At 40.9% G+C, this 15063-nt stretch overlaps 1 protein-coding gene across 1 annotated transcript in view; it reads left to right on the top strand.

The window, feature by feature from the left end:
- Positions 1-15063, top strand: part of Crem (cAMP responsive element modulator) — a 74382-nt gene that overhangs the window by 7459 nt on the left and 51860 nt on the right. The window contains exons 2-3 of the mRNA XM_017798378.2: positions 6018-6118; positions 13099-13222. Of these exons, the coding sequence (XP_017653867.1) occupies positions 6075-6118; positions 13099-13222 (168 nt within the window). The 5' untranslated portion in view covers positions 6018-6074. The remainder of the gene's footprint in view (positions 1-6017; positions 6119-13098; positions 13223-15063) is intronic.

The raw sequence follows: 15063 nt of genomic DNA, 5'->3' as shown, positions 1-15063 counted from the left end.
GGTGAATGCTAGATGCTGTTTCTGTAATCAAGCATAATATATGATAGGAAGTTGCAGGGTATGATACATGGTTTCCTACCAAATGTAGTTTATACATTCACATTGAGGCAAAGTAAGTTTTGAACTAATTTTTTTTTTAACATTGAACTCATTGTAAGCCTAATTCCCTTCCCTACCCGCAGTCCTCAAGACCAAACCTAGAGCCTTGCATTATTATCTGTTTATAATAAACTAGTCAAACAGTTGCTTGTCTTGTCTAAAAGAAGAAGCTCAACAGTCCCATGTCAGATAGGATTTTAAAGATATTTTCATAGAATTTTTTTTTTGAGACAGTCTCCCTGTAGCCACAGCTGTCTACACCACCATACCTGGCAGAAAATTTGTATTACATTGGTATCCATTACAATTTTAGGTATAAGGGAAATCTTAAGAATTCAGACCTTGGCTGGGTGTGGTAGCACACACCTTTAGTCCCAGCACTCAGGAGGCAGCAGAGGCAGGTGAATCTCTGTGAGTTCAAGGCTAGCCTGGTCTACAAAGTGAGTTCCAGGCTAGCTGGGGCTACAGGGAAGACCCTGTCACAAAAAGACAAAAAAAAAATTCAAACCTTTGGGCCTAGAAAGATGACTCAGTGGTCCTCTTGCAGAGAATCTGGGCTCGAATCCCAGCACCCACATGCCACATGGCAGCTAACAACTGTCTGTAACTGCAGTTCCAGGGGATCCAACCCCTTCTGACCTCTGTGGGCATTGCACAACACAGGTATATGTAGGCAATATACTCATACACATGGAAACAAAATTCAAACCTTAGGGTATCAGGAAGCATGTTGATGTATTGTTTTATTTAGTATTTAACACAACATGTTGATGTATTGTTTTATTTAGTATTTAACACAGCATTTCCATGCTAGATTAAACCCATCACTAAACCACAGTAGGACACTTGAGTCCTTTTGTTTGTGGGAGTGGAGTACTGGATTCAGATTTTGTTTGTTGAATAAGGACATATGTTATGGGGCTAACTTTGTTTATTGAATAAGAAAATATATTATGGGCTGGACAGATGGCTTTGTGTGGTCAGAGTGCTGACTATGCAAGTTTGAGGACCTGAGTTCAGATCCCTGGGACCCATGTAAAAAGCCAAGTGGGGCTGCATGTGCTCATGACCAGCACTTGGGGTGGTGCTGGGGTGATGGGCAGGGTAGGCAAAGACTGGAGGGTCTCTGAGGCTTGCTGGCTGCTCCATGCTCAGTGATAGACCTTGGCCTCAAGGGAGTAAGGCAGCATGATAGAGGAAAACACCTGATACCTTCTGGCCTCCCTGTGTACATGAGCATGTGGGTATACATGCATACCTCCCTCCCCAACCAAAAAAGGAATATGTGCTAAAACATTAAAACCAGATTTGGGATAAGATCAATAATATAGAAAACAGATGAAACTGAGGTTGGTCTTTCATGTCTGTAAATCTTAGCACTTGGGAGGCTGAGACAGGAGGATCACTGCCAGTTTGAGGCCACCCTGGGCTACAGAAACTCTGCTTCAAAACACCAAACAAAATCAGACCTGGGGTTGCTTGCTTAGCATGCATAAGACCCTAGGTTTAATCCCCAGTACTACACACACATACACAAACACACACAAAGCTGCTAAAAATTTGAAAGTATACATGATTTATACTGAAGTAAATGGGGAACCCTGCTTTACAAATCCACACAGTTTTTGGAACCTGGGCAACAGAAATGATAGGAAGGGGCCGGGTGTGGTGGTGCACACCTTTAGTTCCAGCACTTGGGAGGCAGAGGCAGGCATGTCTCTGTGACCAGGCCAGTCTGATCTACATAGTGAGTTCCAGGCCAGCTGGGGCTACCTGGAGATCCTGTCTTAAAAAGACCAAAAAAGTAAAAGGAAAAAGAAATTACAGGAAGTAAAGACATACCTTAACATCTTAGTGCTCTTAACAACAAACTATTAGCTCTCTACACAAGTCAGTATGTGTAGACCACAGGATATTAGACCTTAAGGCGAAGGTCAAATGGAGGATTTCAAGGGAGAAAATAGTATGCTTATATTTGCATTTCATTGAAAAATGATCAGGTTAACAAAAGGGGTAACCTACCATGAGGGTGGAGATTTAGGAGAAAGAATTTTTGGGACTCTTCTAATCCCACAGTCTAAGCGTGGCTAGACATGTATCTTCAACATGAGTTGGCAGAAGAGAATGGAGGAGTATTGAAGAAGTGTCCCAATCACAGAGCTCATGAGTGGTAAAACTCCAGTCACATCCAATTCAGTGGCAGTGCTCTTTAGTACCCCATTACCACCAACTCTCTGCTGTGCTGCTCAGCCACATTTCACCTCAGAAATTGGGGACAAAGGAAGTATGGAAAGAAGGAGAGGGCACCATGGTAGCTGATCAGTGCTGAGAAGGGAGGCTTGGTTTGGTTTAAAAAAAATGTATTTCGTGTATATGAGTGTATTGCTTGCATGTATGTAAGTACACCCCAGTCATGCAGTACCTGCAGAAGACAGAAGAGAGCATTGGATTCCCTGGAACTGGACTCGTTAGCCACCAGGTGAGTGCTGGGATTTGAACCTTCCTCTGCAAGAACAGCCATCTTAACCACTGATCCATCTTTCCAGCCCATTGGTTTAGCTTTGAGCATTGTGGTTAAGACCCTTGTGCAGACCAGTAAGAGACATCGGACAAATTCTTAGACAACTGTGGTTCATAAGTGTAGGCTTGAAGTGAAATTGAGAATCGTCAAATAAAGATGAAAAGCCCCAGGAAGAATGTGGAGCATTGTTTCTGGAATCCAGGGGAATGCCAATTTATATTAGAGTTGACCAGTGCAGTGGCTTATGCCTAGCAGCCATCCAGAGGCTGAGGATCACCATGAGTTTGAGGCTAGCCTAGACTAGAAAGTGAGACCTCATTTGAAAAGCAAAAACAAGCTGGGTACGGTGGCACATGCCTTTAATCCTAGCAAAGGCAGGTGGATCTCTGGGATCAAGGTCAGCCTGGGCTTCATAGTGAGTTCCAGGCTAGCTATGGCTACAATGAAGACCATATCTCAAAAAGACCAAACAAGCCAAAAAAGAAAAAAAGTGGGCTAAGGTAGAAGAAAAAAGCTGAGTAATTTGGAAGGAAAAACTGAAAGTGATATAATAAAGAATTCAAGAAGGACAAAAGTTGAGGGGTATGGGAAATGCTGAAAGGATGGAAAGGAAAATGGGGGCTAAAAAGCATCTTCTTAGATGCGGCAAGTAGAGCGTAGTTGAAATGAAATAGTTCTTTGATAATCTTTCAGGATATTCTTTGCATGTGGTGTCAGGAAACTGCTGCCTTCAATGCAACAGCCTCTGGGAAGAGGAGGTGGATAGATGTTCCTGGCTTTCACCGATACCTTTTAATCATCATCATCATCATCATTATGATCATGATCCTCATCATCTTCCTTTTAATAATTTTGAGACTCAGTCTCATGATGTAGTCTTAGCTGGCCTGGAACTTGCTTATGGTAGACGATGGTAGCCTTGAACTAACAAGAGATCTGCTTGTCTCTGCTTCCCAGGTGCTGAGATTTTTATTTACTTTGTTTTCACTTTATTTATTTATTTAATTATTTATTTATTTATGGGCTGGAGGGATATCATAGCTGTTAAAGGCTAAGGCTAACAGCCAAAACATTAAAAATTTACTTATAAGCCAGGTGTGTTGCACACCGTTAGTCCTAGGCAGATCTCTGTGAGTTCAAGGCGAGCCTGGTCTACATAGTGAGTACCAGGCCAACAGGGGCTACAGGGACACCCTGTCTCAATTTTTTTAAAATTTATTTTTATTTTTATGAGTATGAATGTATTGCCTGCATGTGTGAAAGCACACCCTTGTCGTGCAATGCCCGAGAAGGTCAGAAGAGGGTGTTAGATCCCCTGGAACTGGAGTTACAGACAGTTGTTAGCTTCCATGTGGGTGCTAGGAATTGAACCTGGGTCCTCTCCAAGAGCAGCCAATTCTTTTAACTTAAACAATTTTTAACTCATAAGAATATGTTAGTGGGACTGGAGAGATGGCTCAGTAGTTAAGAACACTTGCTGTTCTTCCAGAGGACTCAGGTTTGATTCCCAGAACCCACATGGCAGCTAACAACTATCTGTAACTCTAGTTCAGGGGATCTGACACCTTCTTGCCTCAGCAGAGCATCCCACACACATGGCATACTTACATACACGCAGGCAAAACACTCATACACATAAAAATTAAAAGGAATATGTTAGTTATTCAGGACCAGCAAGATGGCTCAGTGGGTCAAAGCACTTGCTGTGAAAGCCTGATGATTTGAATTTGAGCTCTGAAACCATGGTTACACACATACACACACACACACACACACAAACATACATACATACAAACACACTGATAACAAAAATTCCAAGAATATAATATTCAACAAATTAAAAATATTTCTAAATGAAATATAGAAATTAGCAGTTATTTCCCATTTTAATGTACTGTGATCGTTAGTGCTTCTGTGTTATCCTTTTATCATACATCTGTTTCCCTCTTTAGGCTGCAGGTTTCTGGAGAGCAGAATTTCTCACTACAGCTTAGCATAAGAGCATGACATATAGGCTTGGAATGTTGGTGTATGCCTTTAATCCCGGGTAGATCTCTGTGAGTTTGAGGTCAGCCTGGTGTACACATAGAGCTGTGGGCCAGATATACAATGAATGCTTATGACTGTTTAGTAAGTAATTGGTCTCTACCCTTCTTGGTTATACAAGTTTAAAAAAAATTTTTCATTTTTTTATGTGTTTGAGGGTATTGCCTACATGTATGTAAGTGCATCTGTGTTGTGCAGTGCCTGAGGAAGTCAGAGAAGGCATCGTTGGATCCCCTGGAACTGGAGTTACAGATGGTTGTTAGCCCCCATGTGGATACTAGGCATCAAACCTAGGTCTTCTTCAAGAGCAGCTAATGCTCTTAACTGCTGAGCCATCTTCCAGCCCCTGGTTATATAAGTTAATTTTGTTTTTTTGAGACAGGGTTGCCCTGTAGCCCTTGCTGACCTGGAACTCACTGTGTAGACCAGGCTGGCCTCTAAATCCCAGAGATCCACTTGCCTTTCCCTCCCAGGTGCTAGGATTAAAGGCATGCACCACACAGAGGTTTTACAACTTATTTTATGTGTATGAGTGTTTTACCTGCATATTTATCTGTGCAACATGTGCATGCAATGCCTGCAGAGACCAGAAAAGGGTGTTGCATCCCGTAGAACTGGAGTTATAAACAGTTGTTAGCTGCCATGTGGGTGCTGGGAATCAAACCTGGGTCCTCTGCAAGAGCAGCCAATGCTCTTTAACTACTGAGGCATCTCTCCAGCCCCCCCCCCCCCAGCTTTTAGAAAAAAAATTAAAGAAATTTTATTGTGTGCATGTTGTGCATATATGGGGGTATGTGTGCCACAACATGAGTTTGGAGGTCTGAAGATAGCTTTTTGGAGTGGGTTTCATCTTTCTGTTTTACATGGTTTCAGGGGTTGAACTCAGGTTACCATGCTTATATGGTGAGTGGCTTTACCTGCTGTGCCATCTTCACAGTCCCTGCTTTTTCTTTTTTAAGGCAGTCTTTTGTAGTCCAGGCTGGCATTGAACTCTCTATGTAGCCAAGGATGACTTTGAACTCCTGATCATCCTGAGTGCTAGGATTACAGGCATGTGCTGTGTGCTTGCCTTTTGTTAGTTAGCCTGGTTTAGAGGCACTCCTGTTGCTTATCCCTATGCTTGGAGTTGGGAGAGAGAAGATGGCAGCAGTAACCACTGCCTTGCTAAAGGTATGGCAAGCCTGCTTGTTGTGCAGTTTCAAAATGACCTGAGATGATGTGGGTCTACTTTAGAGAGTCCTGTCTCTGCCTCCCAAATGCTGAGATTAAAGGTTTGCACTACCACACTTAGCTTAAATTTTAAAAGTAAAATGTTATAATTCTCTAATTCAGCATTGTAATTTTATTGCAGGATAAATAAAAAAGAAAACGGGGAAGGAGCAAAGGATTGATTACAGATGTAATAATAATGAGCAAATGTAGCAGGAAAAAGTGTATTAGGACAAATGTAAGGTAGGTGTGCATGTTTTTCTGTTCATTGAAGGGTCTACCTAGAGAGTTCCAACAATGAATGAACTAATGATATATACGTGCACCCATACCTGTCTCTGTGTGTGTCTATATATTGTAATAACCTTCTTAGATCACTCAGCCATTCAGTTCAGGCCTTCCTGTTATTCCCTGTACCCTGCCAGGCACTGTAGGGGTGAATGGGGTCCTCACATTTGGGTTTTGCTAAGTGCTCATGGCATTTTCAGCTCAAAAATCAGACTTATTTATCTGGATGCACACAGTTCAGAATTACAGAATTGAAGGAGCCCCCCAAATTTTAGTCATCTTCCTTGCCCTGAGGTTAGTTTTTACAGAAACATAAATCAGAATTTTTCAAGTTTTGTTTTGGTTACTTTGAAAAACACTCTGTTTCATCAGTCCGATCTAGTAAGAGAAAATAAATTTTCTATAATGGTTTTTGTGAAACTGTTTGAAAACAGGAACAAAGTTAGGGCTGGGAAATGTAGCTTAGCATGCAACAAGCCCCGAATTCAGCCTTAGCACTAAATAAGCAAGCCAGAAATCCCAGCATTCTTGATGTGTAGGTGGGAGGGTGAGGAATTCAAGGTAGGTCGTCTTGGGCTACCATACCAATTTTGAGACCAGCCTGGGCTGCCTGAGACCTGATCTCAAAAGAAAAATGGAAACACTATACATGATTTTTCTTTTTCCAGTTAGATTCTATTTTTAGAAGAGTTAGAAAAAATTGCAAAGGTTATACAGTTTTTTTCACTAGTGTAATTTGAATTTGTCTTTTTTTTTTTTTTTTGGTTTTTTTGAGACAGGGTCTCCCTGTAGCCCCAGCTGTCCTGGAACTCACTATGTAGACCAGGCTGGCCTTGAACTTGCAGAGATCTGCCTGTGTCTGCCTCCCCAGTGCTGGGTTTAAGGCATGCGCCACCACGCCTGGCTATTTTTATTTTATATGTATGCGTGTATTGCCTGCATGTAGGTAAGTGCACCTGTGTTGTGCAATGTCCACAGAGGACAGAAGAGTCTGTCAGATCCTCTGGAACTGGAGTTATGGACAGTTGTTAGCTGCCTTGTGGATCTTGTGATTCAAACCCGGGTCTTCTACAAGAACAGCCAGTGTTTTTAAACACTGAGCCGTCTCTCCAGCACCATCTTGTTTTTTAATAGTAGTTAATAGGGCTGGAGAGATATCGTAGCAGTTAAGACCACAGGCTGCTCTTGCAGAAGACCCGGGTTTGAATCCCAGCACCCACATGGCAGCTAATTACTGTCCTAACTCCAGTTCCAGGGGATTCAGTTACCTCTTCTGACCTCCATGGCCATTGCACAACATGAGAGTACTTACATACATGCAGGCAATACACTCATAGAAACAAAAATTAAAAATAATAAAATAATAAAATATATAAAATGTAAAATAAAAAATAAAATAATAAATTTTTTTTGGGTCTTTTCGAGAGGTCTTTTTGAGGGTCTTCCTATAGCCCCAGCTGGCCTGGAACTCACTATATAGACCAGACTGGCCTTGAACTCATAGAGATCTGCCTGCCTCTGCCTCCCGATTGTTGGGACTAAAGACATGTGCCACCAAGCCCAGCTAATAAATCAAATACATATTTATTTATTTCTTTTGTTTTTATTTTATGTGTATGAGTATATTGTCTGCATGTGTATAAGTGCACCTGTGTTGTGCATGCCCATGGAGGTCAGAAGAAAGAGTCAGATCCCCTAGAACTGGAGTTATGGATGGTTGTTAGCTGCCATGTGCGTGCTGGATTGGAACCTGGGTCCTTGGCAAGAGCAGTCACTGTTCTTCACCGCTGACCCAACTCTCCAGCCCAATAAATGTTTTTTTTTTTTTTTTGAGACAAGGGTCTCCCTGTAGCCCCAGCTGGCCTGGAACTCACTATGTAGACCGGGTTGGCCTTGAACTCACAGAGATGCTTGAAATCCCAGCAGATACCTCCGCTGGGATTAAAGGCATGCATCACCATGCCTGGACCAATAAAATATTTAAAAATTTTTGTTTATGTGTCTGAATGTTGTGCCTGCATGTATGTAAATGTACCAAGCAATGCCCTCAGAGTCAGAAGAGGTTGTCAGATCCCCTAGAACTGGAATTACAGATGATTATTAGCTACCATTTGGGTGCTGAGAAGTGAACTTGCATCTTCTGTAAGAGCAGTGCTCTTAAACAGAGTCATCTCTCCAGCCCCAAGAATAGTTATATTTGAACTTTTTATTTGCATATACTAATTATACATGATGAATTTCATTATGTCATTTATATACATGTTTACATTTTGATCACTCCCCCCATTACTCTCTTGCCCCTCCTACTTCCAGTGATTCCCTTCCTGTTCCTAACTAGTCACCTTCTACTTTCATGTCTTTTTTTTCTTCCCTGTAGCCCCAGCTGGCCCTAACTCACTATGTAGACCAGGCTGGCCTTGAACTCACAGAGGTCCACCTGCCTCTGCTTCCCAAATGCTGGGATTAAAGGTGTGCGTCACCATGCTCAGCTGTTTTATAATTGTCTTCATTTATAAAGACTAAATTTTTTTTTGTTTATGTGTATGTATGTGTGCCTGCGTGAGGTTATATGCAACACCTGTGTGCAGGTGCTTGCAGAGGCCAGAGGGTGTGAGATCCCCTGGAATACCAGTTATGGGTAATTGTCAACTGCTTGATGGAGGGTGCTGAGAACTCAAGCTCAGTCCTTTGCAAGAGTAATAAGTGCTCTTTAATCACTGAGCCATTGCTCCATCCCCAATTTTATTCATTTTTATCATCATTATTAGCCTTCCTGTAGGTAGAGAGGTGGCAAAAAGCTGGTTTTATTCAGGTTGGTGTTTGCTAAGACACAACAAAACAAGAGAATTTAGGGACATTGCAAAACAATAGGTAAGATGAGAAAACTGTGCTGTCAAGATGGGGGTGGAAAATTAAGAAAGGATAATGGGAATATAACTCACTGGTAAAGGTTTGTTTAACATGTACCTGGCCATGGGTTCAATCCCCAGTACAAAATAAGAGGAATCATGATGAAGCTTATTTCCACGTATTTCAAGAAAGAGCTACGAAAAGAGAGGGGAAAAAAAACTGAAAAGAAAATTAAGAAAAGAGAAGCAATGAAGTTTTTAGTTTGTCATGGTAGCTCACACCTGTAATCCTAGGAGGGTGAGGTAGGTAGGAAAAGCCTTAGAAATTCAAGGCTGGCCCTAGTTACAGACTGAGGCTTTGTATCATCCTGCACCCCCCAAATAGAAGAGGAGGCTGATGGAAGGGGAGAAGTGATATGACAGTCTTTATTATATTATTATTTTTTAATCATTTTATTTTAGTTTGTCATGGTAGCTCACACCTGTAATCCTAGGAGGGTGAGGTAGGTAGGAAAAGCCTTAGAAATTCAAGGCTGGCCCTAGTTACAGACTGAGGCTTTGTATCATCCTGCACCCCCCAAATAGAAGAGGAGGCTGATGGAAGGGGAGAAGTGATATGACAGTCTTTATTATATTATTATTTTTTAATCATTTTAAATACACTGAAATGAACAATTTAATTTTTGGTACTAAATAAAAGCTTCAGTTGAGGGAATGAGTGACAGAATGGATTTTGGTGAATGAAGCAAGAGGTGTTCCTAAAGAGAAGCATAAAAATGAAATAACAGAAAAACAGTGTTCAAGAAAAGTTTATGAAAGATGGCTTCAAGACTCCCAAAATCATTTCAACAGGAATTTGAAAGAATAGATATAATAGTAAGAAAGCTAGTAGAATTTTCTAAAATGAAAGAAAGATAGATATTGTAAAGTTGAGTATTCAGCTGAAAAAAATTTCAATAAAGGTCGCCCTAAGGAACAGATCCTCAAACGACCTTAAGAGTAAAAATAAATTGTTTTTTCTTGGCCAACTGTATGGCCTTAAACACCTGAAAGGAAAGTATAACCAAAGATTAAAGGGGCCAATATAATTTGTTAAGAGTCCATATGTACATTAAAAGCTACATAACAAGCAACAATGCCAGATAGGAGATACCTTCTTTTGTTGTTGGCCAGGGTGGCCAAAGGGACTCCCAGATAGTAACCCGACATAGAACTGGGAAAGTGAACAGCAGACCCCAATCTTATCTAAAGGAATATAGACAACTGATTACTGCTAGGTGAGGAACAGCTGACCCTCCTAAAACAAAGACCTCTAGATAGGCTGAGTAGATTCACCAGAAGGGCAAGTAGTGGGGAATGGCTGGGGGTGCCGACAACACAGCAGACAGTAGCAGGGATATCAGAGTATAAGGGCTCTAGTTGGGGGGAGGGAGGCGATGAGAGGGTGCCATCTGGGAAGTGGGTGTATAGTTGAATAAGACGGTTTGGGATGTTTTGTGTGATACACACGCGCACACACACACACACACACACACAAATCAAATTTTTAAAAATGTATTTGAGGAGAAAGCATGGAAATTTACGTCATGCTAATTAGTAGAGGTGATAAGCATTACCATTGAAATCTACCCGATGACTTTATAGACATACATCGGTGCCAAGGATCCAAGTACAACGTATTATGACAGTCTTATGGTGGTAGGAAACAGTGTGATAGTTATTATCAAGGGAAAACATAAGCTACAAAGATGTAGTCAGTATAGGCTGTTAGTCATCTCAGAGATGGAGAGTTTTGTCTACCAACAAGGTCCAGTGAATGGCCAACTGCTTGCATGGGCTGAGTTGGCATAAAGAAAGTAATTGATTTGAGTTGTCAGGGTAGAGACAGATCCTTGCTTTCAGTGTTGAACATACATTGTATGGCAGAGAGGAAGCCTTTTAAAGCAGGGGCTAAAGTCTTCAGTAGAGTAAAAGATACTAATTGTCACATGGATGGGCACAGGATAGTACTACTGATTACCTGGATCCTCAGTGGAAGAGGGTTTTCTCAAAGGAGTAGGGAGAAACATCCAGAGCAGTAGCAAGGGACCAAGTTAACAGCAAGCTAAATCAGTATCCTGATCTTGACTGACTGGGAGGGCTAGCAGCCTCCTTTGAGGTAACTGTGGGTGGGGAAGACCTTAGAAGTTTCAAATAATGTGCTGCAAATGTTTGGAAAAACAGTTGTGAGTCAGGTGTGGTGTCACATGTCTTTAATTCCAGCTCCTGGGAGGCTAAGGCAGGTGGATCTCTGTGAGTTCTAGGCCAGCCTGGTCTATATAGCGAGTTCCAGGCCAGCTGGGGCAACAGGGAAACTGTCTCAAAAAACCAACCAACCAACCAACCAACCAACTAACAAAACAAACAACCAAACAAAAATAATTGTGAGGGATTATGTTATAGAGGAAAGGGTTCTAATTAGGGGGAGATGAAATACAGGAGAAGCATGTACAGGGCGTAATGCATGCAAAGCAAGCACTCTACCAACTGGGCTATATCCCTAGTATCAAATTTTGAGTTTTAATTCAAAGTCTCAGTGGACTGCATCGTTTTTGGATATACGTATAGGCTACTGTGGCAACAGAAAAACATTGTACTGTTGATGTTTGAAAAGATGTACACTAACAGGGAGTAGTTTCTATAAATAAAGTTACAGAATTTTAATTTAGCTTAATTTTTTTGGTTTGTATTTTGTATATTTTCTTTCTTTTTATTAAGAACATTGTTTTAGGCAGGGTCTGTAGCCAAGGTTAGCCTCAAACTCACTATGTAGTTGAGGCTGGCCTTAAACTTCTAATCCTCCTGTCTGCCTCCCAAGTACTGTAATTAGAGGCATCTTCCACTTTGCCTGGCTTTATTATTTTTTCCTTTAATAAAATAAAACTCTAGCAATGACTTACCTTTTAGAAAGACTCCATATATAGAAACCATTATAAAATGAGTTCAGAAGCAGAGTAAAATCATAGCAAGAGTTATTACTGAAAAAATGATTTTTCTCTTTAAATAATTGGGGATGGGCTGAGGATGTAACTTAGCTATAGACACTTGCATAGTGTGTCTAAGACCCTGGGTTCTCTATCCCAGCACACAAACAAAGGAAGGACAAATAGCTGGGAATCTGGAGGAAAGTGCTCAATTCCTACTGAGTCAACTCTTTGGGGAGACATTTTCAGAAACTACTTAGTGCTGACAAAGCCTGTCATTTAATTTAGACAATATGGAAACTTTTCACATCATAGCATAATATAAAGCGGGTCTATTAGGTTTGGTGAATCATAGAATGTTGCACTTTCTATGTAATTTTTCATATAACATTTATCTTTCATTTATACTAGACAGGACACTTAACTATCAAAAGGACTATTATGTGATCATTTTAAGTCTTTTTTATTACATTTATTCATTTATTATTATTGTATGTGGGGGGGCGTGTGTGTCTGTGTATGTATCTGCGTATGTGACAGTGCATGTGTGGAGGTCAGAGAACAACGTTGAAGAGTCTGTTCTTTTCTACCATGTAGGTTTCAGGGATAGAACACAGGTCGTTAGGTTTGGTGCACCTTTACCTACTGAGCAATCTCACAGGCCCTATCTTAAGTCTTTTTTTTTTTAGGAGATGAAATAGTTGATGTTAAAAAGAATCTTTTTATTTTTGGTCTTTTTGAGACAGAGTATCCCTGTAGCCCCAGCTGGCCTGGAACTCGATGTGGAGACCAAGCTAGTCTTGAACTCATAGAGATCTGCCTGCCTCTGCCTCCCAAGGGCTGGGATTAAAGGTGTGTGCCACCATTCCTGGCCTGTCTTAAGTCTTAAGATAGCTAATGCTTATAAAACATGTTGCAGTACTCCCTTAATAACCTTCGTATTTGGTTAGCAGAGAATCTGTCTTAAGGTTAGAGAGTTAGGGCTCTACTACTGAAACTTTTTCTTGAAAAAATAAAGTAGTATGGTTTGCTGTCAGAGTGAATATCAGAAAGCTAGGTAAAAACAGAAGTCAGTGTTTTTCAGATACCTGTTAGTGCCCTTTTCTTTTTTACTGTGTTTCAGACAAATGACCATGGAAACAGTTGAATCTCAGCAGGATCGAAGTGCGGCGCTTTCTGTGGCAGAGTGCAGCTCTGCTCATAAGCAGACTCAGACTCGTCAAATTTCTGTTCCTACTCTGGCTCAGGTAGGCCATGGGCAGGCACTGTTGAAAGTTATAATATATAGAAATGAGAATTGTGTGAGATTGTTTTCTTGCAGTTACCTTAAATATCCCATTTATTGATTTGACCTTGAAGATACTTTTGCATTATAACAGACAGTTGTTGATACCCTGACTTCCAGTGCTTTTCACTATGGGAAAGAAAGACAAACCTTCTGCAATATGTAATCCTCATATTAGTACTTGAGTAGTTTGCTAACTCCAAATATATACAATTCTAATACTCTTAGTTATAAAGTTGGTGGAAAATTTATTATTTTCCCATTATGTATTCAGATTGATCTTTATTTTCTTTTCTGTTAGTTTTTATTTTATTTTTTACAAGATCTCATTTATTTTATTTCTTTTCATGTTTTTGAGACAGGGTCTCCCTGTAGCCCCAGTGGCCTGAAACTTACTATGTAGACCAGGCTGGCCTCAAATTCACAAAGATCCGCTTGCCTCTGCCTCCAGAGTGCTGGGATTAAGGCGTGTGCCATCACGTCTGACTAGATCTCATTTTGTGTGTCATGCTGGACTGGAGCTCACTCTGTAGTGCTGGCTGGCCTCAGACTCAGACAATGCTCCTGCCTCAGTGTCCCAAGGGTTAGGATTATAAGCATGAACTACCACATCTGGCTTCAATTTGGTCTTAAACTCTGATTTGGTTTCATTCAGAGAAGACCAGTATCAATTAATTCCTGTTTATCAGCTTCTAAAGCTTATTTATGAGATACTTATATAAATATATAATAAGACAAGTAAATTTGTGTATTGATTAGTTTATCAGATACCTACTGAATCTAGGCATGGTTCTAAATGCATAGAGATTTAAATAAATCTTGTGGAGTTGTGAGGTTAGAAGGTATTTTAATTCCAGTACATATGAAGTGCTGTTAACTGCTGTGTATAGATAGTGTAAAAGAATGAAGCATATAGCAGGAAGCTAGGCAGGGGGAGTAGGAGTTTTCCGGGTGGCTCTGGGGAGGGAAGCATATTCTGCGCAGAGGAAAGAATGAATACAGAAGCACAAAGGCAGCCTATGGAATTCGAGAGAACTACGGAAACTATAGATAATCAGGATTTGATGGGAGTTTAATGGGAGTCCAGTGTTTAGGCTGGGAAGTAGAATTGGTAAAGGTAAGCAAACAGCTATAGATATTTGAGATTTTAGAGTATCCTGTGCTAGAAATAAGCTTTCATATTCATCAAGTTTAGAATACCAGTAGCCGAGTGGAGATGGGGTTGGAGGTCAGTGAATAAGTAGGGGGACATCACTAGGGTATATGGTTAATCACGGCAATGTGGGGTGCAGAGAACTATAATCTTTAAAAAATTTTTTTTAATTGAATTTCTGTCTATTTCATACAGAACATCTTTTTTTTTTTTTTTATTTTTTTGAGGCAGGGTCTCCCTGTAGTCCCAGCTGGCCTGGAACTCACTGTGTAGACCAGGCTGTCCTTGAACTCACAGAGATCCAGAGATCCACCTGCCTCTGCCCCCAGAGTGCTGGGACTAAAGGTGTGCACCACCATGCCCAGCTTCATAGTAGAATATCTTAACTTTATACCCCCTACCCCACTGGCACCCACCTATAGTGCCCCCACAGTCATTTGTGTTAAGGCTTGTCATGTCAAGTTGGTGTCCTCAGACATCCCTCAGTGCAAGTTCATCCACTGAGGTGTAGTCAGCTTATCTAGAATCCTTCCCTTTAAGATCAATTCTTCCTCATTCAGGAGTGATCAGCTGCCAATAATTCTTTGACTAAGATTAGGGCCTGCTGTCCATTTCCACAGTTCTGTGCTGGGGTTTTTGTTGGGACTCAG

This window comes from Nannospalax galili, unplaced genomic scaffold (assembly GCF_000622305.1).
Source record: "Nannospalax galili isolate Female #2095 unplaced genomic scaffold, S.galili_v1.0 scaffold1937, whole genome shotgun sequence".
Taxonomy (NCBI): Eukaryota; Metazoa; Chordata; class Mammalia; order Rodentia; family Spalacidae; genus Nannospalax; species Nannospalax galili.
The sequence above is the reverse complement of the archived record's forward strand: the minus strand, read 5'-3'. Positions and strand labels throughout refer to the sequence as shown.